Source organism: Microcaecilia unicolor, chromosome 4 (genome assembly GCF_901765095.1).
Source record: "Microcaecilia unicolor chromosome 4, aMicUni1.1, whole genome shotgun sequence".
In the NCBI taxonomy this organism is placed as follows: domain Eukaryota; kingdom Metazoa; phylum Chordata; class Amphibia; order Gymnophiona; family Siphonopidae; genus Microcaecilia; species Microcaecilia unicolor.
Window position 1 is genome coordinate 17,022,685 of NC_044034.1, and position 25,375 is coordinate 17,048,059.

At 45.4% G+C, this 25,375-nt stretch overlaps 1 protein-coding gene across 1 annotated transcript in view; it reads left to right on the top strand.

Annotated features, from left to right (window-relative positions):
- Positions 1-25,375, top strand: part of PDE2A (phosphodiesterase 2A) — a 687,803-nt gene that overhangs the window by 618,074 nt on the left and 44,354 nt on the right. The window contains exons 17-18 of the mRNA XM_030199986.1: positions 8,076-8,253; positions 24,370-24,482. Coding sequence (XP_030055846.1) covers positions 8,076-8,253; positions 24,370-24,482 — 291 coding nt within the window. The remainder of the gene's footprint in view (positions 1-8,075; positions 8,254-24,369; positions 24,483-25,375) is intronic.

The window sequence follows — 25,375 nt, forward strand, 5'->3', positions numbered from 1 at the left end:
CGGCCCTGCTGCTCAACAGGAAAAGCAGCAGTGGCCGGCAATGGGAGCTGGGGCTGGCGCTGGCATGCAGGGCAGGCCTCGTCGAAGAAAAGAGGGAAAACATGGAAGGATGGGGAGAAAAAGAGGGAAAACAGATGGAAGGATGGGGAGAAAGAGGGAAAACATGGAAGGATGGGGAGAAAAAGAGGGAAAACAGATGGAAGGATGGGGAGAAAGAGGGAAAACATGGAAGGATGGGGAGAAAAAGAGGGAAAACAGATGGAAGGATGGGGAGAAAGAGGGAAAACATGGAAGGATGGGGAGAAAAGATAGAAAACAGATGGAAGGATGGGGAGAGAAAGAGGGAAAATGGATGGATGGGGAGAGAAATTCTGGATGGAAGGATGGGGAGAGAAAGGGGAGAGACTGGAAGGATGCAGAGAGAAAGGTGAGAGACTGGAAGGATGTGGAGAGAGAAGGGACACTGAACAGAAAAGGATAGAGTGATACAGAGACACTGGTTAGAAAGAGGGAGAGAGACATTAGATGGAAGGATCAGGAGAGAGGATAGATGGATGGAAGGATGGGGAGAGAAAGAGGTGACACTGGACGGAAGGATGCAGAAAGAAAGAGGGGAGACTACTGGAAGGATGGGGAGAGAGGGGAGAGACTGGAAGGATGGGGAGAGAAAGAGGAGAGCTGCTGGATGGAAAAGGAGAGTAGTGAAAGATTGGAGAATAAGAGGAAGGGGCATGGGGAGAACAAGGGTGAGAAAAAGATGAAAAGCCATAAGTAGATGAAGGAAATTAAAGAATGGATAGTAAGAATGAATTAAATCAGGACAGAGAGAGAGAGGCAGAAAAATATTGAAGAAAGCAAAGAAAAAGGAGAGAAAAATGAGAAATGGCCAGGAAACCGTGGCAGAAGAGTCAAGCAAAAACGAAGGAAAGCAGAATCTAGAGACTGGGAGCGACACAATGAGAAAAAGTAAATGGCCATACAAGAAAGGTAAAGAAAATAATTTTATTTTTAATTTAGGATAAAGTAATATGGTACCTGTGTTAATGAAGTTTCAGAGACCAATACTTCCTTCCTTAGGTCAGGCGAGGATACTGTAACAGCATTATACTGACCTGAGGCAGGAGGTTTTGGCCTCTGAAAGCTCACTGAAAAGGGTGTTAGGCTATTAAATACATTTTCTGAAATCTGATGCACTGAAAAGCAGCACTTTACCCTGTGTGACAAATGCATCTGATTAGCGTGACTAAATTTTGCTGGGGGAGGGGGGTAGAGAGAAAATTTTGTGCCCACCCACTTTGGGTTCAGGCCCATCCAAAATTGGCAGTCTGTATATATGCAACTTTTCATTATGGGCCTCTTTTATCAAGCCGTGCTAGCTGGCCGCCAATCAGTGAGGTAGCTAGGGAGCCACGGGGGTCTGGGCCCCCCAAATTGGCTCTGGGGCCCCTGGTTTGGCTGGTGGGGGTTGGGGACCCCCACCAACTGAAGCCTTTGTCCAGCACTGGTCTCTGCCACATTGCCTGCCCTGCTCTTCCCTTCACGTCGCGTGCATGCTTGTTTTAATAAAACTCAGCATTCGTGAAGGTGTCGTGCATGCTCAGTTTCACTGCAGCAGAGACCAGCACTGGACAAGCGCTTCAGCTGGCAGAGGTCAGGGACCCCGTCAGCCAAGGCATGTGAGGAGGCAGTGGCAGCGAGGTGGGGGGGCTGTAGGGAGGCAGGCCAAAATGTGCCCCTCCCTACACACAGTTTGGGCTCTGGACCCCCTCCATGTCGAGGTCTGGCTAAGCCACTGCCGCCAGTGAGTGAGAAGCTAAGAGGACAAACATCCCTGTGAGGCAGATGGCATCTCCACTGCATGTCCAGGGTACTTGGTCCTCACCTCCTTTCTGTTGCCAGGTATATTAAGCAGCTTCAGTGAACGGTTCCCAGAGCTGAAAAAGTAATTCAGGAATCAGAAAGGCCTCTTCTTTTAATCATGAAAACAGCACAGACTAGTGTCCACCGCTGGAACTGCAGAGTACCTGGTACAGAAAAGGGCCAATTGGCTGCGATTTTATCAGTTGAGTTTCTGTCTTGTACAGCTCAGCCCTTCTTCCTCATCCTCCCTCACGCTCTGAAGGCTGAGCCTGCTCTTTGCAGATCAATACATTCCTTTTATGGTTTCCCATTAGTTACTGTTATCCACTCTAAATGGATTTCTTCCTCAGTGTCTCGCTGGCTGCTGGGCAACAGCTCAGACCTGCTGAGTTTTGTAATAGCTCACAAGAAACACAAAGTCACGTAAGAGAGATGGACGGGAGATGCCTGCAGTCCTGTGGTTGGGGAAACCTAGACAACTTTGGATTGTACACTGAACCGGGTCAGGTACATAAATTAATAGATTAGCCCCGATAATTTAATTGATGATTGATTGCACCCCACTGGCCATCCCCTTGAAGCTGTAGCCTTCGGGTGTATTGCTGGAGAAGGAGAGAGGTCTCTTCAGCCTGGTGTTCCCACTTCAGGCACAGGCAGCTCCTTGTGACTCTGGGCAAGTCACTTAACCCTCCATTGCCCCGTGTAAGCCGCAATGAGCCTGCCATGAGTGGGAAAGCGCGGGGTACAAATGTAACAAAAATAAAATAGATACTATTGGAGATTCTACATGGAATGTTGATACTATTGGAGATTCTACATGGAATGTTGCTATTCCACTAGCAACATTCCATGTAGAAGGCTGCGCAGGCTTCTGTTTCTGTGAGTCTGACGTCCTGCACGTACATGCAGGACGTCAGACTCACAGAAGCAGAAGCCTGCGCGGCCACATTGGTGATCTGCAAGGGCCGACTTCTAGTGGAATGTATTCCACTAGCAACATTCCATGTAGAAGGCTGCGCAGGCTTCTGTTTCTCTGAGTCTGACGTCCTGCATGTACGTGCAGGACGTCAGACTCACAGAAGCAGAAGCCTGCGCGGCCACATTGGTGATCTGCAAGGGCCGACTTCTACATGGAATGTTGCTAGTGGAATCTCATAGTAGCAACAGTGGAGGAGTGTCCTAGTGGTTAGGGTGGTGGACTTTGGTCCTGAGGGACTGAGTTTGATTCCCACTTCAGGCACAGGCAGCTCCTTGTGACACTGGGCAAGTCACTTAACCCTCCATTGCCCCATGTAAGCCGCATTGAGCAGGTACTCAAATGCCAGGCCACCCTTCAGGGGTGGGGTGATCACTGAGGGACCCACCCCACAATGGCCAGGCCCCCTGCAACCAGTTACAGAATCTATGACAAGGGCCTGAGCTCTTTCATATAAACTTGGGGGGACCTTGGGTCAATTTTAGCAGACAATGAAAAAGGTGTCGGTACTCAGTACCCCCAAGCACCCCCTCAAAAAAATAAAAAGCCCTGAAAGCGTGTGTCTTAAATATTAGGCCACTGGACTATAAGCCGAGTCCTACCCCACCCTTCCTGAAATGTAACTCACCATCAGCTCAGGTTTGGAAAGGCAAATCAGGAAGGGGGGAAAGTTATCGATGTGGGCTACGCGTAAAAGGAAAACAGAGGTGTAAATAGGTGGGAAATTTGTGGAATACAAATGTAACAAACAAACAACCAAAACAAATACATTCAGCAGACTCCAGTATTAATGTCACCACAGTAATAAGGAAACCAGGAATACATTATAAATGTGTGAATGTTCTAATTGATCCGTCAACACAGCAAGATAATGAACAAGACGCGTCATTAACTTGTCTCGCCGAACCAAAATGTGTAATTAATGCAGTCATTTAGGCATCAAACAAAACAGTTTTGTTTAATAAATTACTTTTCATACTGATATATTCCCCAGAGGTTTGCAATCACATCTGTGAGCACGAGACAGTAAGATAGAACACAAATGAATCCCTTCGCTCTAGTAGGTCAGGAAGGTTTCAGGACCACCAGGATATAAAGAGAAGAGAGTAGCTATATGTGAATATGACTTTGTAGGGCTGGGTATGAGAAATAAGGCAGAGGTGTAGAAAGACGTTTGAGACGCCTATAATGATTTTAGCTCGTAGGCAGTCAAGTGGTTAGAGCAGGGAAACCAGGGTTCAAATTCCACTTGCTGATGCTTCTTTCTTTATAGACAAGTCACATCAGACTCCTTTGCCTCGGGTACAAAGCTGGGGCCCAGCTTACTAGGGGGTAATTAAATTCTGCAAATTTAGGGCCTCATTTCTCAAGCCCGTTAGCGGTTCTCGCGCAGCAATGTCGACGGAACCTATTCAGAGTGAATGGGATTTGTCGGCATCAGGGGCGTAGCCAGACTTCAGCGGGAGGAGGGTCCAGAGCCCGAGGTGAGGGGGCACATTTTAGCCCCCCCCCCCCCGCCACCAACTTTGACCCCCCCCCCCCTGCTGATGACCGTCTCGGCCCCCCCCCCCCTCCCGCCACCTACCTTTGCTGGTGGGGGACCCCAACCCCTGCCAGCCGAGGTCCTCTTCTTCTGGCGCAAGGCTTCGTTCTGTTTCTGTGAGTCTGACGTCCTGCATGTGCAACGCGGTCACTGGCTGATCTGCAAGGCTTTGTTCTGTTTCTGTCCTGCATGTACAACGCAACCGCTGGCTGATCTGCAAGGCTTCATTCTGTTTCTGTGAGTCTGACGTCCTGCACGTGCAACGCGGCCGCTGGCTGATCTGCAAGGCTTTGTTCTGTTTCTGTCCTGCACGTGCAACGCAGCCGCTGGCTGATCTGCAAGGCTTCGTTCTGTTTCTGTGAGTCTGACGTCCTGCACGTACAACACGACCGCTGACTGATCTGCAGCTTGGTAAAAGGGGCCCTGAGTTTGCTGTTTGCAGAGCTGAGTAACTGACCTCTAGCAGGAAGCTCTAATGCACCAGTTGGGGTCAGGCAGTGCCACCGTGAAGAACGGCACCACCAGGGTAGGAGCGACTGGAACCTATAAGCAAGTGTGAGGAAGGGAGAGGGTACCCCACTTGGGGGTGCTGTCTACACACATGGGAACAGGGAAGGGAGAAGCCTTGCAGCAGGATCAGGCCTTTTAACACTACAGTCATCATGGGTTAGTTGTAGCCAGGTGGGTCCATTACTGAACTCTCTAATTCTATCCTCGGGATTATCGGTTTGTGCGTTAACATGCTGATGCTCTTGAGGGGGTCGTCAATATTGCTGGAGCTGGTATTCACCTTCCTGGAATAGCACAGTTTCGAAATGTTACCACCAGCTGCATTATTCCGTTTCTATAATAATGAGCTTTGCGGATTATGCAGCTCAGTGTTTTATAACACATCATGTTGACTTTAGCCACAGTTAACACATGTAGGGCTTGTACTATGCTTTAATAATAGGCCCCTGGATTGTAAATTCTCTGGGGTAGGGAAATTGCACTTGACTATGACTCACCTTGAGCTAGGATTTGGAAAGGTGAGTAATTAAATCCAGGAAAAAACTTCAAGATGAAACCAAAATAACTTGCACTAATCACATAAGAACAAATCAGGACAAAAGCAAAAACTGAAAGGCAATCCATTCTGACATTTTTTAAATATATATTAACAAAATGTGAGTAGATTAAACCAGGGGCGTAGCTACGGGTGGGCCTGGGTGGGCCCAGGCCCACCTAATCACAACTCAGGCCCACCCAGTCAGCGCGGAAAATCGGGCACTTAAAAAAAAATCAGTGAAGCCGTTTGACAGGCAGCGCTTCGCGTCTGCCCTGCGTGCATTGCAAAAGAAGGAAATCGTCTTCGGGCCTTCCCTCACTGTGTCCCGCCCTCTTCTTAAGGTAGGGACCGCGACCAGGCGACCATCGGCATAGTTCCCGCTGTGGGTGCTGACTGCGTGTGTGGTGTGGGCTACTGGGTGGGGGGGATGATGGATCCTGGAATTGGACAGGTCGGGTCAAGTCCACCTCTGTGGCACTTGCAGAAGCTCACCCGACCCATCCCCGACACAGCACAGACAGGGCAGCCAGGAAATTGGAGAAAACAGAAGATGAGGTGTTCCTTCCTAAGGTTTTGTGTTCTTTTTACTTATTTGACAGCTTTTTAATTTATTAAAAACGTTTCCGGTATCTAGGTTTAAGTAAATATCATGAAATAAAAACTGAACATCAGTAAAACAGCTTAAAAGTGATTATAACTGGTAGAAACAGCAGTTATAATTCTCTGTATTTTATGCTCATTTTTCTATGCTGTTCTAAACAATACACATTGCAAAATTTCTGTGAGAATGTTCCTTGATCTTAACTGTTTCTGTAATCTGCCTTTGGGATTGGGAAGCCTGGTGTTATAAAGATGGAATATACTGAAATTCAATGAAAGTAAAATTAAACTCTCCTTTCATTGGGGCATATGGAATCACATCTGCATCTGGTGTCTGTTTTGGTGACCCTTTACTAGGTGAAAAGAGAGAAGAGGAGGGGAAGAGGAAAGAAAGGAGGTGGAAAGGGAGAAGTGGAAGAAAAAGGGCATGATAGAAGGGGAAGGAGAAAAGGGGGAGGAGAGAGAAGGGAAGGTGAGGAGGGAAAAGAAGAAGGGGGAAGGATGGAAAGGGTAAAAAGAAGAAAAAAGGGAGAGAGAAATGAGGACAGGAAAGTGGAAAGGGTCAAAAAAGGAAATGGAAGGAAAGAAAAGGAGGGAAAAAAGAAAAATGGTAAAAGATGAAAGGGAAGATCTGGTTTAATTTTACAATAGGTGAATTGATGTTCTAGTGCTCACTGTGATGCTTTCCATTTCCTTGTGTGACTCGTAGAAATGATGCTTATGGTATGGTAGAATTGCTCTATAGGTCCTGAGTGTTTTGTATTCTCGGTATGGTGGTTTTAAGGTTTGCAACATAGGTTCCGAATATGTATGTGGTTTATGTTGCTGTAGGACAGCTGTTGGGCAGACTGTTTATTAAAAATGATTTAGGATCCCCCAAAAAAACTACTCACACCTATATATACATAGTGCCCACCCATATTAGCTCTGGGCCCACCCAAAATGTCAGGTCTGGCTACGCCACTGGATTAAACAACAGTTAAATCCAAAGTGAGCGAGTCAGAGTCAGTTAATCTAACAGACACCAACAGGTCGATATTTAAAACAGTTTAACTGGCCAGAAACAGCTCCTGGCCAGTTAAAATAAATTGTTCAGGGCTAACCAGTCATTTATTTTTGGTGGTGTTCCAGGGGCAGAGTCGGTACTTGACCAGTTATGTGCCAGTATTCAGAACGGGTGGAGTTGAACGGGTAGATGTGAAGCGTCTGTTCACGCTTTCCAAAAATACTAGGACTAGGGGGCATGCGATGAAGCTACAATGTAGTAAATTTAAAACGAATTGGAGAAAATATTTCTTCACTCAATGTGTAGTCAAACTCTGGAATTCGTTGCCAGAGAATGTGGTAAAAGCGGTTAGCTTAGCGGAGTTTAAAAAAGGTTTGGACGGCTTCCTAAAGGAAAAGTCCATAGACCGTTTTTAAATGGACTTGGGGAAAACCCACTATTTCTGGGATAAGCAGTATAAAATGTTTTGTACTTTTTTGGGATCTTGCCGGGTATTTGTGACCCATAGCCCCTTAAGGGGGTCTTTTACAAAGTGTAGATAAGCCTAATGCGGGCTTACCGAACGCTAAATCGGGACTGCTGCCGGCTGCAGTTCTGCCCCGAGCGCGCAAAAGACCCCCCCCCCCCCCCCCCCCGGAAATGACTTTCACGGCGGTAACCCAGCAGTAATCGGGCGTTGTGCTGCTCGGTTTCCGCTGGGTTACCGCAGGAGCCCTTATCACCATCTCAGTTGGTGGCGGTAAGGGCTCCCCGCCGCATGGCCATGCGGTAAGAGTTCTCTTACCGAATGGCCATGTTTGTCTGGGGCTTTTTATGGTATATATATATACCATGATATACTCCATATATGTGATGTTCCATGTATGCTACCATGTATGTATGCACCTTAACGCAATACCATCTGTAATTATGTTAACCGGAAATGGCAACCGCCATTACGGAAAATGTAAGCCACATTGAGCCTGCAAATTGGTGGGAAAATGTGGGATACAAATGCTACAAATAAATAAAAATAGTTACTCCTGAATCCATGTCCTCACAGAGTTATGAAATCAGGATTCCAGCAGATCAAGGTATAGCGGGGCATGTGGCAACCACGGGCAAAATTCTCAACATCAAGGACGCGTATTCACATCCGCTCTTCTACCGGGGAGTGGATGACAGCACGGGCTTCAGGACCAGAAATATCCTCTGCTTTCCCATCAAGAATGAGAACAGTGGTGAGTACTGATCGGCACATCTTATACATGTTGGGGATTTTAGTAGGGGCTGATTTCAAACCAACTTCAACATACATTGGGTTTTTCGTTTAACTATGCACATTTCTGAAAGTGAATTTCTTGGATGTAGTTTTCAGACATGCTTCCAAAAAAACCTCACCCTGAAAGCCTCTTTTCTATTTAACTGAAGGCATGTGCATTGTCAAAGTGTGTGTATGCTTTCAGGTAGCAAAACTCCATTACAGCTCACTAAGGTGGGTAAACATAATTAGACTATTGTAACTACATATAACTTCGAAAGCATTATTAGATCTATGCAGGCTCTACACATAGACATAAAATCAACATTAAAATACACAAACCTTTGAGAATTTACTCCAAGATGGATACACTGGTGACTCAGTAAGATTTCTATGAAACCAGTCACTGTAAATGAGCTACTGGGAAAGTCAACAGGGTGCTTGGTTGCATAAGGAGAGGTTCTGCTGGCAGGAGACAGGGGGTATTATTGTCTCCAAAGAGGTCACCAGGGAGACATAACCTTGAACGCTGCATGCAGTTCTAGAAGCCTGACCTTTGCGGGAGCCTGGAGAAGATGAACCCAATTGAGAAGAGACTTACTAAAATCGTACAAGTGGAAACACCAGAAGAGGAATGAAATGTTCTGCTGTGCCGAAAGTAGTCCAAACAAAAGCAGAACATGAGTAGATATGGATGGGCTGGAGTGTAAATTTTAAGGGGCTTCAATGTTAGCGTCAGAACTTTTAGTACAAGTAGAGTGCTGGGCAGACTTCTAAGGTCTGTGCCCTGAGAAAGGCAAGGACAAATCAAACTCGGGTATAAAGTATCACATACCATGTAAATGAGTTTATCTTGTTGGGCAGACTGGATGGATCGTATAGGTCTTTATCTGCCGTCATTTACTATGTTACATAGTAACATAGTAACGTAGTAGATGACGGCAGAAAAAGACCTGCACGGTCCATCCAGTCTGCCCAACAAGATAACTCATATGTGCTACTTTTTGTGTATACCTTACCTTGATTTGTACCTGTCCTTTTCCGGGCACAGACCGTATAAGTCTGCCCAGCACTATCCCTGCCTCCCAACCACCAGCCCCTCCTCCCGATTTTGACTAAGCTCCTGAGGATCCATTCCTTCTGCACAGGATTCCTTTATGCTTTACAATCTTAGTTTGATAAAAAGGCTTTATTTGTACCACTCTGTAAAGCCTATTTAGCATACTAAGATGTGTCTTCTGCTCTTCTTTGGACTAAAATAATGCAGGGCCTGCAATGTAAATCCATAAATAAAGGCTTCCAATGCAAATCAATAGGAAGATATGATAGAAGCAATCAAATATTTGCCAGGCTTCACTAAAATACACTGCACTTTACAAAACCAGATCACTGTACCAGTGACTTTATAGTAAGAAAATCCTGAAAGGTAACTTTAAAACAATACATAAGACCTTGAAGTCAGAATGATTGCATATTTTGACACCCAACAGACAGGACTTAACAAAGATCTGGGTTTTCTAGCCCATTATAAACCATAAAGTTGTATTGCTCTGTTTATCATCCTCCTCTCACCTATCCATCCCCACCCTGTTAGACTATCGATGAAATGCTTGGATGTTTTACTTATATATACTGTCATCTACCACATTTGCTTATTTCCGATCTGACGAAGAAGGGCAACCTTCGAAAGCTAATCAAGAAATGTATTAAGTTATGACCAATAAAAAAGGTATCATCTTATTTTCTTTTCCATGTTTTATTTTATTTATTTTTATTTGTTGTGTTTGTATCCCACATTTTCCCACCTATTTGCAGGCTCAATGTGGCTTACAGTATACCGTTATGGCATTCGCCATTCCAGATTAGAAGATGACAATTAGTGTTACTTAGAGAACATGCATGATATAATAAAATTAAGCAAACAGATATAAGAAGAAAACAGTTCCGAATATAGGTAAAGTGGAGACGTGTTACATTTACAGTTATTGAACATTGTGGTATGCCTTGTTGAAGAGGTAGGTCTTCAGAGATTTACGAAAGTTAGTTAGTTCGTAAATAGTTTTTAGGTTAAGAGGTAATGTGTTCCATAACTGTTTGATTTCTATTGATTACCACTAAAATACAAGAAATGTATTAAGTTATGTCCAATAAAAAAGGTATCATCTTATTTTCTTTTCCATGTTTTATTTTGTTTGATTTCTATTGATAACCTTAAGAGTGGACTAACACGGCTACCACACTCCTCCACTAAAATACAGAAAGCTAAAATCTTACAAGGGGGTCATTATGTAAAGTTGCAGGTAGGAGGGGTAGAGAAACATGAGAACAGATTCCTTTACTGGTAGATACTTGAGACTACATACTGGTGGCAACCGGATCCGTGATGGAGCTAAAAATGTCTGTTGGACAGACACAGGCAATGGTGATAAAGGGCCGGTGAGGGATAATAAGGAAAGAGGATGAAAGAGAGGCACATGCTTGGGACATTCGTGGAAAGCGATGGTGGTAGCAATTTTCAGAGAACACACAAAACCCTATTGTTTAAACCAGTGGCGTACCAAGGGGGGGGGGCGGTGGGGGCGGTCCGCCCCGGGTGCACGCCGCTGGGGGGTGCTGCTGTGCGCGCCTGCTGCGAGAGTTCGCTAACTTCTCTCGTTCGCTGCAGCTCCCTCTGCCCCGGAACAGGTTACTTCTTGTTCCGGGGCAGAGGGAGTATGGATCGAGGGAAGCCCCGGGTGTCAGCCGCCCTAAGAACGCCACTGATCTGACCCTAGAAATTCCAGGGGAAAGATGGAGGGTAGTATTCTTGACAGCTGGTGAAAGGTAGCAGTGTCTCTAAACTGGAAACAAATGATTAACCTATGAAGATATAGGATACTTTTCTTTTCCCCTCTCTTATGTGACATCCCTGTTACTGGCAGAAATGGGATCCCATTGCAGTCTAAGCCTTCTGTAGCATGAAAAAAGGGTTGGGTCTGCCAGCCATTGAGCCCTAGGCTTGCTGAGAAAGAGGGTTCAACTCTAAGGGGGAGGGAGGCATTTTGTTAAAGTGTTTTGTTAGAAGTCATTGACGCATTTGGAACTAATTTGCATATAGCTTTGCTTTCATTTTTCATGAACAGTTGTTCTTCCTTCTCCAAGAATAAAAAGTAAAGAAATAATTAACAAGGTAACTGTTTTGTTAGCCCTGTTGAGGAAAGGAGTTAAAAGGATTGACTGAGATCCGCTCACCCTAAAGAAAGAGGAGACTACTGAGCTAGACTAGGTGAGCAAAGCGAAGGGTTTTTTTATTTTTTTTTGAGTAGTAGACAAGTTCTCTATGGACTCATTTTTATGAAAGAAAGTTCTAACTCTTTAGCACCTCCTGTTGGAAGAAAAAGGAATTGAACAACCTCATACTCTGTTGGAGGAGAAGGAGGAGCTTTAGAGGTGGAGTCTTTCTCTCTTTCCTGTAAATAGAAGAGAGCGTTTCAGAGGGAGTCAAGTAGTATTTTCTTGGCTGGTAGGGAGCATGTCATAATAGAAATATAGAAAATGAAGACAGATAAAGACTCTATAGGTTATCTAGTCTGCCCATCCATACCTACTACTAATCTCTACAATCTCTTCCTCTCCCTTAGAGATCCTATTAATTCAGATTTAGTCTCGTCTCCACCACCTCCACTGGAAGCTATTCCACGCATCCACCAACCTATCTGTTATGAAATATTTGTTTTAAATTTACTCTTAAGTCTGTCCCCTTTCACCTTCATACTATCCACCTTATAATTGAAAGAGAAAAACGCCTAGATTTCGACCCAAATCGGGAGATAGACGTTTATCTCACAAAAACGAATAAATCGGTATAATGGAAAGCCGATTTTGGACGTTTTCAACTGCACTCCATCGCGGAAGCGTACAAAGTTGACGGGGGCGTGTCGGAGGCGTGGCGAAGGTGGAACTGGGGCGTGGTTATCGGCCGAGGAGAGATGGGCGCCTTTCGCCGATAATGGACAAAAAGTATGCGTTTGTAGCTAGAATTTAGGGCACTTTTCCTGGACCCTGTTTTTTCACGAATAAGGCCCCAAAAAGTGCCCTAAATGACCAGATTACCACCGGAGGGAATCGGGGATGACCTCCCCTGACTCCCCCAGTGGTCACTAACCCTCTCCCACCACAAAAAATGATGTTTCACAACTTTTTATTTTCACCCTCAAATGTCATACCCACCTCCCTGGCAGCAGTATGCAGGTCCCTGGAGCAGTTGTTAGGGGGTGCAGTGGACTTCAGGCAGGTGGACCCAGGCCCATCCCCCCCTACCTGTTACAATTGTGCTGCTTAATGCTTAGTCGTCCAACCCCCCCAAACCCACTGTACCCACATGTAGGTGCCCCCCTTCACCCCTTAGGGCTATAGTAATGGTGTAGATTTGTGGGCAGTGGGTTTTGAGGGGGATTTGGGGGGCTCAACACACAAGGGAAGGGTGCTATGCACCTGGGAGCTCTTTTACCTTTTTTTTTTTTTTTGTAAAAGTGCCCCCTAGGGTGCCCTGTTGGTGTCCTGGCATGTGAGGGGGACCAGTGCACTACGACTCCTGGCCCCTCCCACGAACAAATGCCTTGGATTTATTCGTTTTTGAGCTGGGCGCTTTCATTTTCCATTATCACTGAAAAACAAAAATGCCCAGCTCACAAATTGTCGAATAAAACATGGACGTCTATTTTTTTCGAAAATACGGTTCGGTCCGCCCCTTCACGGACCCGTTCTCGGAGATAAACGCCCATGGAGATAGACGTTTTCGTTCAATTATGCCCCTCCACGTCTCCTGGTTCCAGAGCCATGGAGGTATTTAAATGCCTCTATCATATATTCCCTCTCTTGCCTTTCTTCCAAAGTATACCTTTTGAGATCTTTAAGTCAGTCTTCATTCCCTTTATGATCAAAGCCACTGACCATTTTAGTAGCTGGCCTCTGGACTGACTCCATCCTGTTTACATGTTTTTTGAAGGTGAGATCTCTGGAATCATACAACAGTACTCTAAGGTGATCTATTACCACACCTTGATATACCAGGAGATTCAGCAACCTGAAGTATCTCCGCCCTGCAAGTTGCTGAGTCCTGTGGTAAAAGAATAACATTTATAAGGGAAACATGACTCCTTATGATTCTTGTGTGAGACTACTGCAAAAGGGCACCATTTTGATGATGGAGCTAGAGTGAGCTGGTTCTACCTGAAGACCCCCCCCCCCCCCGGACCACCGATAATATACATTGTAGACTCTTTTGGGGGGGGGGGGGTCTAGGGTATGAGTGGGCACCCTTTATACACAGAAGGCCACAGGAATGTCGTTCCTATCCCTGGCAGGCTGCAACATTGCATAATGTTGGAGCCGTAAAACTGGATGTGGCATTCTGCAGTAACTGAAGGGCCAGAACTGATTCAGGGCTATACTCGAGTACATTGTGTTACAATAGTCAAGCTTGGTCAAAACTAGGCTCTGAGTAACAAAGCGAAAATCATCCCTGCACAACATAGTGTGCCAATAAGTAATCTTAAATGATAGAAAGTAGACTGGATAACAGACCTAATTTTAGATAATAACTTATGGTCCAATAACCAACTAGAGTCTTAAAAACTATCAACATATCAACACCATTCACTAGAGGTGGTTCATATGAAATATTTTTGTGGACCATCATACACAAAATAATGTATCATCCAACATATTTATGCACATACCTCCATTCTTTATCGGTCCATATATTTTATATTATTTCAGATATTCAAATAGTTCCATATAGCTTACGTGATCTTCTCAATCAGATTCGTATATATAATATAAATTTTCACCATTCTTTGTGAGTACTTATCTCAGTTATGACCACTGCATCTCTAGAACAGAAAAGCCTCCAACATAGCGCTATGTTTCATTTTAACTGCGTCAGGGACTCATTCTCTGCAAAAAAAAAATTTGAGAGGCTCAACATTATTGAACAGAGCATCTTTCTTAAGAAAATTCCTTAAATGATTTTCCACAACATACAATTTAAAGATTTTTCTCTTGCACACTTGTCATCCCTTGTCATGCTGCTAACTAAAAATGACAGCAACGTCTGGCATTAGATTCAAACTAAAGACATCCAATCCAGTTCTTCATTTAATCCACCAGGGGCCACTGTTTGTAGTTCAAAAATCCAGCATCGTTCTTTGTAATTAAGTATGCATTCATAATCTCCTCCCTGCCACCCACAAGTTAAAGAGTCTATAATATGCCACCAATGGGGCAGAAAGTTGTTCAAATTTGATACATACATAATAGATGACGGCAGAAAAAGACCTGCATGGTCCATCCATTCTGCTCAACAAGATACCTTGATTTGTATCTGCCATTTTCAGGGCACAGACCATAGAAGTCTTGACCAGCACTAGCCCCGCCTCCCAACCACCAGCCCCGCCTCCCACCACCGGCTCTGCCACCCAATCTCGGCTAAGCTCCTGAGGATCCATTCCTTCTGAACAGGATTCCTTTATGTTTATCTCACGCGTGTTTGAATTCCGTTACCGTTTTCATCTCCACCACCTCCCGCGGGAGGGCGTTCCAAGTATCCACCACTCTCTCCGTGAAAAAATACTTCCCGACATTTTTCGTGACTCTTCCCCCCTTCAACCTCATTTCATGTCCTCTAGATACAGGGTTTGAGTTCATTAAGGTGAATTTTCACTGGTCTTGTCATCCTCCCAATACATATCTAAAAACAAGGACAAAACGTATAAAGAATTGCAGTTAGTATCAGTTTTTGCATAAACATAGAGTCCAGTAAGGGGAAGTTCCCAATCTTGCCCCTCAGTCATTAAAGCACACCATTGGCAATTGCCACATTTAACACGGGAGCCAGAGTGATTTGCATAATTAGTTCTCTTCCGAGACAAAAATTATCCAGTTGGTTTATTCTTACATAGCACGGTAATCAGTGGTTCTAAGGATGATGACAAAAGACTTAGAACATGCCAGTGGCGGCAACTTACTGAGGATGTAGATGAGATAATATCGAATAGGGAAGTAGACATGTTAACACCTCTCCTTGAATGATCTGTTCGTATTGAAGTAAAAGTTCCCTCTGTGCGTATCGTGCACGTAGCTATGCTTTCTTAATAATATTCCTAGGGTAACCTCTATCTAACAACCTATGTTTCAAATCCTTTGCTTGATGTTTCAATTCAATTAGTGTAGAACAAATTCTTCTCAAGCGTAAAAATTGGCTGATAGGTGAACTTTCTTTTCATTTCCGTAGGTGGAAACTATGAAAGTGCAATAGAGTATTCCAGTCTGATAGGTTACGGCATAATGTCGTTTCAAGTCGTCCCAGATGTCGATATACATGTACATCCAAGAAATGAATAGCCATTTTATCATATGTAAGGATAAATTGTAAATTACTATCTCTAGTGTTTAACCAGTCTACAAATTCCAGTTGTGCAGATTCAATACCAGTCCAAATAAAAAAGACATGATCCAAGTACCTCTTCCAGATCAAATAAATTGAAACCAGATTGACGGATAGGACCCTGTTTCTTCTATTAAAGCCACATAGATACTTCTACCTAGGAGGCAAAAGACGAACTCATGGCGACTCCATGGATCTGCTCATAATATTCACCCTCAAAGCAAAAATAACTGTGATTTAAGACCATACGAGCTAGGTCCATCAAAAAATGTGTGGGAATTCTCTGTGACTCTGGTCTTTTCTCCAAAACATATTGAATAGATTTTAGAGCCCCCTCATGAGGTATTTTGGTATACAATGATAGAATTGTTTGAAATAATATAAAAATATTATTTTAAGACCAGGGCCGGTCCTAGGGTCTCTGGCGCCCCCGCCCCCCCCCAGCATCTCCTTTCTCTCTTCTCCCACCCTGCCCCATCCCCCGCCGCCCTTGGTTCTTTAAATCTTTAATTTACTTCCGTTCCAACAGCCGCATCATTTGAAAGCCTTGCCCCGTCTCTAGTCTTCCCTCCCTTCGTGAGTTCGTTCTGCAGTCCCGCCCTCGAGGAAATGACATCAGAAGGCGGGACTACGGAACGAACTCACGAAGGGAGGGAAGGCTAGAGACGGGGCAGGGCTTTCAAATGACGCGGCTACTGGAACGGGGGTAAATTAAAGATTTAAAGCACCAAGGGCGGCGCGGTATGGCGCCCCCCTGCAGTGCCCTTGAAGGCAGGCGCCCCCCTGCGGCGCTTACCCCGCTTACCGGGTTTGACCGGCCCTGTTTAAGACCTAATTTGAAGTCACATTGTAAGAGGAGCATCCAATATCACTCCTACACTGCAAACCTTTTGGGAGAGAGAAATTGGAACCCTTTCCACATCAGTTGTGATGGAAAACATCAGTTGAAGGTGAGCAGCTGAAAACAATCCCCTCGATATTCAAAAGCATTTAACTGGCCAGATCGGCACCTGACCGGTTAAATGCCCCATAACCGGCTATCTGCAAACTTTCAGCGGGACATGGCTGGCCATGACCAACTGAAAATATGCGGCTAGTGAATAGCCAATTATATCGCACAATATAGCTGACTATCCGTTGATTTTCAACTCAAGTTTGGTGGCCATATTTGGCCCCTTGAATACCAGGTCTATCTTTGGCCGGTTTAGACTTAATTGGCCAGTGCTGAATATCAGCTTGGCCGGTTAAGTTTGAACCGGACAAAAATAAACCAAATGTTCAATGCCGGTCGCTGGAAATGCCCAGCATTGAATATCTGGGCTCAGCACCGACCGCGGGTGTTAGCTGGGCTAACTCCCGTGGTCTGAATATTGGGCCAATAAATTCAGATTTAGCAATTTTCAAAGCTAGGTGATTAAGTGGCATGGAGGGGCATAATCGAACAGGGTGCCCAAGTATTCCTGAGGGTGTCCTCACAGGACGTCCCCGCGAAGGGGCGGGGAAACCTGTATTATTGAAACAAGATGGGCGGCCATCTTTCGTTTCAATAATATGATCAGGGACGCCCAAATCTCAACATTTAGGTCGGCCTAAGAGATGGTCGACATAAATGTTGAGATGGTCGACCTTCATCTGTAAGGTCATCCCCGGTTTTTGGCAATAATGGAAACCAAGGACGCCCATCTCAAAAATGACCAAATCCAACTCATTTGATCGTGGGAGGAGCCAGCATTCGTAGTGCACTGGTCCCCCTGACATGACAGGACACCAACTGGGCACCCTAGGGGGCACTGCAGTGGACTAACTGATTCACTAACTGAATGGAAAAAGCCCTTCCCTTACCGATCCCTTACCGATTCGGAAAGGAACGGGCATACATGAAGGAACTCGCATGCAAATGAGCTGCTCACTGTTAGGTCATTTGCACACGATTTCCTTCCTAAGGAGGGGAAGCCAGTGCAGAGCAGCCATGCATTATGCGTGGCTGCTCTGCGCAAGCCAAAGACGGCTTCATACATGCAGACAAGCTGCGTGTATAATAGCCATCTACAACCTTAAATAAATTGCCATCTACAACCTTAGAAAAATACAAGTCCAGGTGAAAACGTCCAAGTGCTCGTCAGGGATGTCTTTATTTTATTTTTTTTAAGAGTATGGGTGAAGGACATCCTTCGCTATGCCTCGGTCCCTGCGACGGCAGTGCAGTTGAGGACGTCCAAAATGTGGATGTTTCTGTGAGAAGGACGTCCATGCCTTTGCTATGCCTCTGACACCCCATTTATTTAGATTTTGGATCACAAGTAGCAACAGTGAGATTTGAACCAGCCATCTCTGGATTGCAAAACCAGTGCTCTAACCACTAGGCCACTCCTCCACTTCCTTGAAATTTGGCTGTCCCTGTGGGGGGGGGGGGGGCAGTTCAGGACATCCACAATGTTTGAAAGAAGGATGTTCATGCCTTCGCTATGCCTCCACTGACACACACATACCTCCCCCCCCCCCCCCCCCCCAGGGACCTGCATACCGCTGCGATGGACCCGAGTATGACATTTCAGGCTGGCAAAAAAAGTTTTTAAAGTTGTTTTTTTCAGGGTGGGAGGTGGTTAGTGACCACTGGGGGAGTCAGGGGAGGTCATCCTCGATTCCCTCCAGTGGTTATCTGGTCAGTTCGGGCACCTTTTTGAGGCTTGGTCGTAAGAAAAAATGGACCAAGTAAAGTTGCCCAAGCGTTCGTCAGGGACGCCCTTCTTTTTTCCATTATCGCTCGAAGACGCCCATCTGTTAGGCACGCCCCAGTGCCGCCTTCGCTACACCTCCGACACGCCCCCGGGAAAGCAGTTGGGGATGCCCAAAATCGGCTTTCGATTATGCCGATTTGGGCGACCCTGAGAGAAGGATGCCCATCTCCCGATTTGTGTCGAAAGATGGGCGCCCTTCTCTTTTGAAAATAAGCCTGATAGTTATCAATGTGGGCTACTGTTAAGACATGTTATTTTACCACTAGCTATTTTAACACAGGTCTCATTTTATGCAATAAGACCTGGGGAAGTGTGGGCTACCGTTAAGATGTGTTATTAATAACTAAGGACTGTTTGCTAAGCCGCATTATAGGCGCGTTAACATTTTTAATGCACAATAACCATGTAAGTGCTTACAATAACCTTATAGGCGCCTACATGGTTAGCGCACGCTCTAAGTGTAGGTGCGCTGTAAACACTAACGCACCTTAGTAAACAGGGCCCTAAGTCTCATTGCATAAAATGGGACTTGTGCTAAAATAGCATGAGTTAGTTGTAAAATAACCCATCTTAACGGTAGCCCACATTGATAACTTCCCCCCTTAGTGTGAAGAGTTTCAGTCTCTGGTAACCAGAGCTGAGATTGTGATGTCATAATGGCTCATTTCACCAATGCTTAAGAGCCAACCTCACCAGTGATGTCACAATGGCTTGATTGTCCTATGGCTCACTTTTATTACATATACCAGTGATTTAACCAGAGCTGATACTGTGATGTCATAATGCCTCATTCCACCAATAAGAGCCAACCTCATCAGTGATGTCACAATGGCTTGACTGTCCTATACTTGGCTCATTTTTATTACATATAGCAGTGATTTCAATTTCTAGAGACATTTCTGTTTTCTTTAATTAAGGGGGACGTTATCAACGTGGGCTGCCGTTATGTTTTATTTTATTGTTAACCCCAGTTATTAGTAATTAAGTCTCATTGTATAAAATGGGACCTGTGCTAAAATGGCATGTTAGTGGTAAAATAACACAGCTTGAGCAGCCCACGTTGATAACTTCCTCCCTTAGTATCATCCATTCTGAAACAGAATGAAGGCTCACACAAGCATCCTCAAAGATGGAAGAAGGGAAAAAGACTTGTATATCATCCACATAGTCTGTATTGGACACCTAAATTACAAAACTGCTGATATAATGGGACCAGGTGTAAGTTAAATAGAGCAGAGCCCTGAGATATACCAGTGATCTGCTCTATTTCCCCCTCCTCCCCCCCCCCCCCCCCAGCACCCTCTTTTACCATTTCACAATATGAATACATTGCATACAGTTGTTTTTATCACATAACTCACAAACAAAAACAGACAGACCAATTTATAATAACACCACATGCAAATCCACCACCACTGAGCTGGTTGGCGTTTGCCATCTGTTACTGAGTCTTCAAATTTGGAATTTATTTTCTCTTGCATTTTAATTACATGTCTTTCTAAATCCAAGCTGAAGCCGAAATGCATTCAGGTGCAGTAGGTAACTCACAATCTAAAGGGTTATTAATCAGACCTGCCGGCTCTGAAGCAGACACCGCAAACACTTCAACCTATGCAGTTTGCGCCAATAATCAAAGCAAAAATACATGTAGGTTGGGTTTTTATTTTTGTTGTTATTTTATTTTTTTGCTTTATTACTCTGCTTCTACAAAAATGGTCTGCAGAGATTGACTCTTGTTTTTATGCAATAGGGTCCCTTTTACTAAGCTGCTTTAGGTGCTAATGCACACCTAATGCAGCTTAAAATGGCGAACCATGGGACGCGCTCAGGTTTCCTTTGGTAACTGCCAAATCTGCGCATGCTAAAAAATATTTTTTGAGGGGGCATTTCAGGGGGCGAAGGGTGAACATTCCTGTGCTAATCAGTGTAGCTTTATTAGCCCCATTTTGAGCTTCCAGCCAGACCATCGAGCAGACATCAGTAATTGCTATTTGAGCAGTGATCATCAATTGGGCATCCTTTCCCCTGAAGAAGCCCCACCGCAGGTAGCCCATCCTTTACACTGCTTCAAGCTAAGTGTTTTTGCATTTTGATGTCTTGAAAGTTTTGATTTGCATAGTGGATGTAGCATTCTTTTTATAAAAATTCTCTTAAAAAATATTTGTCCGCTATAAGGGAGGTGGTTGGATTGTGACCGATGATTGAAGTATGGTGATTCCCTATGAGTAATTTCAGCAATCTGGCTGATTATCACCTGTCTGAGGTCTTTCTCCCCCTTCTATTAATTTTTTGATATCCTACATCTGGTTACAACAGATTCGCTTATTGATTATTGTTGTATTTCACAAACTAAAGCAGAGTTTTCCCCTTTTTGTGCTTGTTACATTTGTATCCCACATTTTCTCACCTATTTGTAGGCTCAATGTGGCTTACATAGTACCAGAGATGCGTTTGCAGACTCCGGTGTGAACAAATACAATGTGATGTTGTGGTAAGATCAAGTTCATGTGGCACAGCCACAATAGGGAATCGTACAATGGAAGAATTGTGTTATGCCTATTACGTTCTTTAGTTTTGTTGTGTTGCAGAGATCAGGCGTTTATGTTGGATCAGTAGGGTATGCCTTCATAGGCGCCCCATATAAGAGGCTTGGGGAGGCTAAGCCTCCCCAGCCGAATCGTCGACTTCCGCTTGTGGAGCAGCCCACCCTCCCGCCCCGCGCATTTTCATCTTTTATTTCCGTGGCAGCGACGTCAATGAAGAAACAGACTACAGGCTCGCCGCCAGCTTCTCCCTTCTCTCTGCTCTCGCGGAAACAGGAAATGCATCACGGGACACTGTGTGCAGAGAGAAGGGAGAAGCTGGCGGCGAGCCTGTAGTCTTTTTCTTCATTGACGTCGCTGCCACGGAGCGTATGGAGGTAAGCTCCGCCCCCTTTAGCCTCCCCAAACATTTGGGCTACCGACCGTCTATGTATGCCTTTTTAAACAGGTTGGTTTTTAGTGTTTTCCGGAAGTTTAGGTGGTCGTACATAGATTTCAAGGTTTTTGGTAATGCGTTCCACAGTTGTGTGCTTTTGTAGGAAAAACTGGATGCGTAAGTTGATTTGTATTTGAGTCCTTTGCAGCTTGGGTAGTGCAGATTTAGGTACGTTCGTGTTGATTCGGATGTGTTTCTAGTTGGTAGGTCAATCAAGTCTGTCATGTATCCCGGGGCTTCACCGTAGATGATTTTGTGAACTAGGGTGCAGATTTTGAAAGCAATGTGTTCTTTGATCGGGAGCCAATGTAGTTTTTCGCGGAGAGGTTTTGCGCTTTCAAATTGCGTTTTTCCGAAGATAAGCGTAACTGCCATATTTTGAGCGGTCTGGAGTTTCTTTAAGGTTTGTTCTTTACAACCCGCGTAAATTCCATTGCAGTAGTCTAGTGGCCTAGTACCATTGATTGTACCAGGTTGCTGTCACGGTTGTGCTCATGTTTCGGGCTCTCCTTCTTCTTGCCACCTAGGGGCCAGACTTGGGGGCTGCAATGGACTGTCTGGTTACTGTCACCCGTTCCAGATTTAAGCCCAGTCCAGTTCGGATCTTCCAGACTGCCAGACTTGCTCTTTCTGTGTGAACCTACACAGCACCCATAGTTTCCTGGTGATTGCTGCAGCTGAGCCTCAGCTGCTGCTGGGCTTATTAGCTTTGATTATTAGTTTGAAACCTTTCTGCTTGGCCTTTGCATCGCCTAAGGCCCTGAGGTTTGTTGGGGTGCTGTTTGCACTCCTGCTCAGTCTGGTTTCTTGCCTTGATTCTTGTCTGTTTTAGTTAGTCTGTGGGTAGTTAGATTAGGTTGTTGTTTATTTGCTAGTCTTGTCTCTTATGTTTAGTCTTTGTCTGTTTCTGTCTTAGTGGCTGCTCTGCAGCTTTCAGTTCTATGTCTTGTTATTCAGTGTTTTGTTCCCTGTTTTAGTGGCTGCTTGCAGCTTTCAGTCCTGTCCTTTAGCTTATCCTTTCCCTCCCTTGCTGTCCCTGTATATTCCTTTCCCCTCTGACCCTCAGTCCCTGTTCAGCCTAGTTGGGATCCTGTTCCTGCCCTATCCTATAAGTCCTGCATCCCGCCTGTAGCCAGGGGCTCAACTCCTGAAGCCTAACTGTTTATCAGAGTTCTGCCTTGCCTCTGGTGTGAGGTGGTTTTGCTTGCCACTGCCGCTCCTCAGGTGGTCCAAGGGCTCACAACCCAGTTTCCTGCTTGGAAAGCATAACAGTTGCGAAATATTTCCCTGGGGAAGAATTGCTTCACACGTTTGAGCTTCCACATTGAGTGGAACATTTTTTTTGTCGTGGATGTCACTTGGCTCTTTAGTGTTAAGTTGCGGTCCATTGTAACGCCGAGGATTTTCAGGCTATCTGAGATAGAGAGGGTGTAGTCTGGGGTGTTGATGATTGGGGGGTTGTCTGTGCTGTGTTGGGATGAGAGGATGAGAATCTAGGGGATTGTGGCTACATTGAACTCCTGACTTCAAGAAATTTTGCTTCCTGTGCAATGCACGTGTCCAGAGAGGAGCAGTTGTGTCATGTAGAGACAATTTTTCCTCACCCCTGGGCATTTCTGAAAAAATAACACACGGGAAGGATCTCGAAAACTGATATTGCAGATAAGCTGGAAGGCTAAAGCGGAAATCACATCCTGAGTGTGCAGCAAGAATTATAGATAGGCAGCAATGAGCAAGAGCTTGTACTGAAATCATAGCAATAACACCGATAGGACAGAGATCAGTAGGGGTTAATAGAATTTTCAACTGGATACGCAAAACGGTTATTCCTCTCTGCACCTGCAATTTCCTGTACCCATATTCAGATCATGGGAGTTAGCCCAGTTAAGTCCTGCAGTCCGCAGCAAGACCGGGTATTCAGTGCTCGGCTGTTTCCAGTAACCGGCATTGAATATTCGGCTTATTTTTGGCCAATTTGAACTTAACCGGCCAAGCCAATATTTGGCGCTGGCCGATCAAGTTCAAAGCAGCCAAAGATATATACCAAGTATGCATGCAGCAAAACATGGCCACCAAACTCACGCTGAAAAATCGGTGGTTAGCCAGTTATATTGTGCAATATAACCGGCTATCCACTATCCGCTTACTGTGCATTTTCAACGGGTCAAGGCCGGCTATGTCTTCCTGAATATTCACGGATAACTGACTAAGCATCATTTAACCTGCCAGGTTCCGTTCCTGACCAGTTAAATAGTTTTGATTATCAGGGGGAATGTGTTTAGTGTTACATTTATAAATCCATGTGTGCAAGACATAGACATGTGTGTCCCCCTTACCCATCTAGAGTTACCATAATGTCCGGATTTACCCGGACATGTCCTCTTTTTGAGGACATGTCCGGGCAACTGGCCAGGTTTTGTCAATCTGCCTGTTTGTCCGGATTTCTGGACAAATGGGCAGATTGCTAGCCTTCCCTCCCCTTACTTACTACTGCCCTGGTGGTCTGGTGACCTCTTCCGCCTTCGGGGCAGGAAAGAGCCCCCCTCTTTCCTGCCCGGAGCGCTGCCCTGCATGCTTCCTTCCTGTTGCTGATCTCAGCAGCGATTCAAAATGGCCACCGAGAGTTGAAGTGACCTCGCGAGACTTCAACTCTCGGCGGCCATTGTGAATCGGCGCCGAGATCAATAACAGGAAGGATGCATGCAGGTTAGCGCTCCGGGCAGGAAAGAGGGGGGCTCTTTCCTGCCCCGAAGAGGTCACCAGACCACCAGGGCAGTAGTAAGGTAAGGGGAGGGGGGGTGACGGGGTGTGTGACAGGGGGGAGGGAAAAATGTGACAGGGGGCAGAGCGAGGGCGTGAAAGGGGTGGGGTGTGAAAGGGGGTGGGGCATGTATCCTCCTTTTGGGGGGACAAAATATGGTAACCCTATACCCATCTGTATTTTCTTTTTCAGAGGTGATTGGTGTGGCAGAGCTGGTGAATAAGATTAACGGCCCTGGATTCAGTAAGTTTGATGAAGACCTAGCAACCGCTTTCTCTATCTACTGTGGAATTAGCATTGCACATGTAAGTTGCATGCATCTTCTCTTCTTGTTGTTAAAATACAGCTTGCATGGTCCCCCCCCCCCCCCCCCCCCCCCACAGTGAAAGAAGTAATGTGAAACTGTATTCACCAAAAAGGAGAGGAGAAAGGTGGGTGGATGGCCAAGGACTCCAGAGACAAAAGGGACAATCTCAGGTTAAAGAAGATTTATCGATCGAGGACTCGACATAACGTTGTGTTTCGGCCGAAAAAGGCCTGCTTCAGGAGTCTTCTAAGCAGTGGCATACCTAGGTGGGGCCACAGGGGCCTGGGCCCCCCAAATTTCCTCTTGGCCCCTGGTTTTGCTGAAGCCTTGTCCAGCGCCGGTCTCCAGTGCTGCCATGTTGCCTGCCCTGCTCTCTCTTCCCCCTCATGTCCTGCACGCTTCTAAAAGGGGACACCCCGCCAGCCAAGGTATTTGCTGCAGCAGTGGGTGGGGAGCTGCAGGGCGAGCGGCAAGATGGTGGCAGAGGGGCAGCAGCAGGGCGACAGACTAAAATGTGCCTCCCCCCCACCTCGGGCTCTGGCTCCTTCCCACCGCGAGATCTGGCTACGCCCCTGCTTCTAAGATAAACTTCTCTCCAAACGTGAAGCATATCAGATCTGACTTTTTGGATAACCAAATTTGAAGGCACGCCTCGTTTCCCACTAAGGTCTTTTTCACAGATCTTTATCATGGGTATTTTACAGACCATCTCATTGATCTACTCTGATATGCTTCACATTTGGAGATTTTGACGTTTATCTTAGAAGACTACTGAAGCAGGCCTTTTCAGCCGAAACACAGCGTTGTGTCGAGCCCTTGATCAATAAATCTTTAACCTAAGATTGTCCCTTTCGTCTCTGGAGTCCTTGGCCATCCACCCACCTTTCTCCT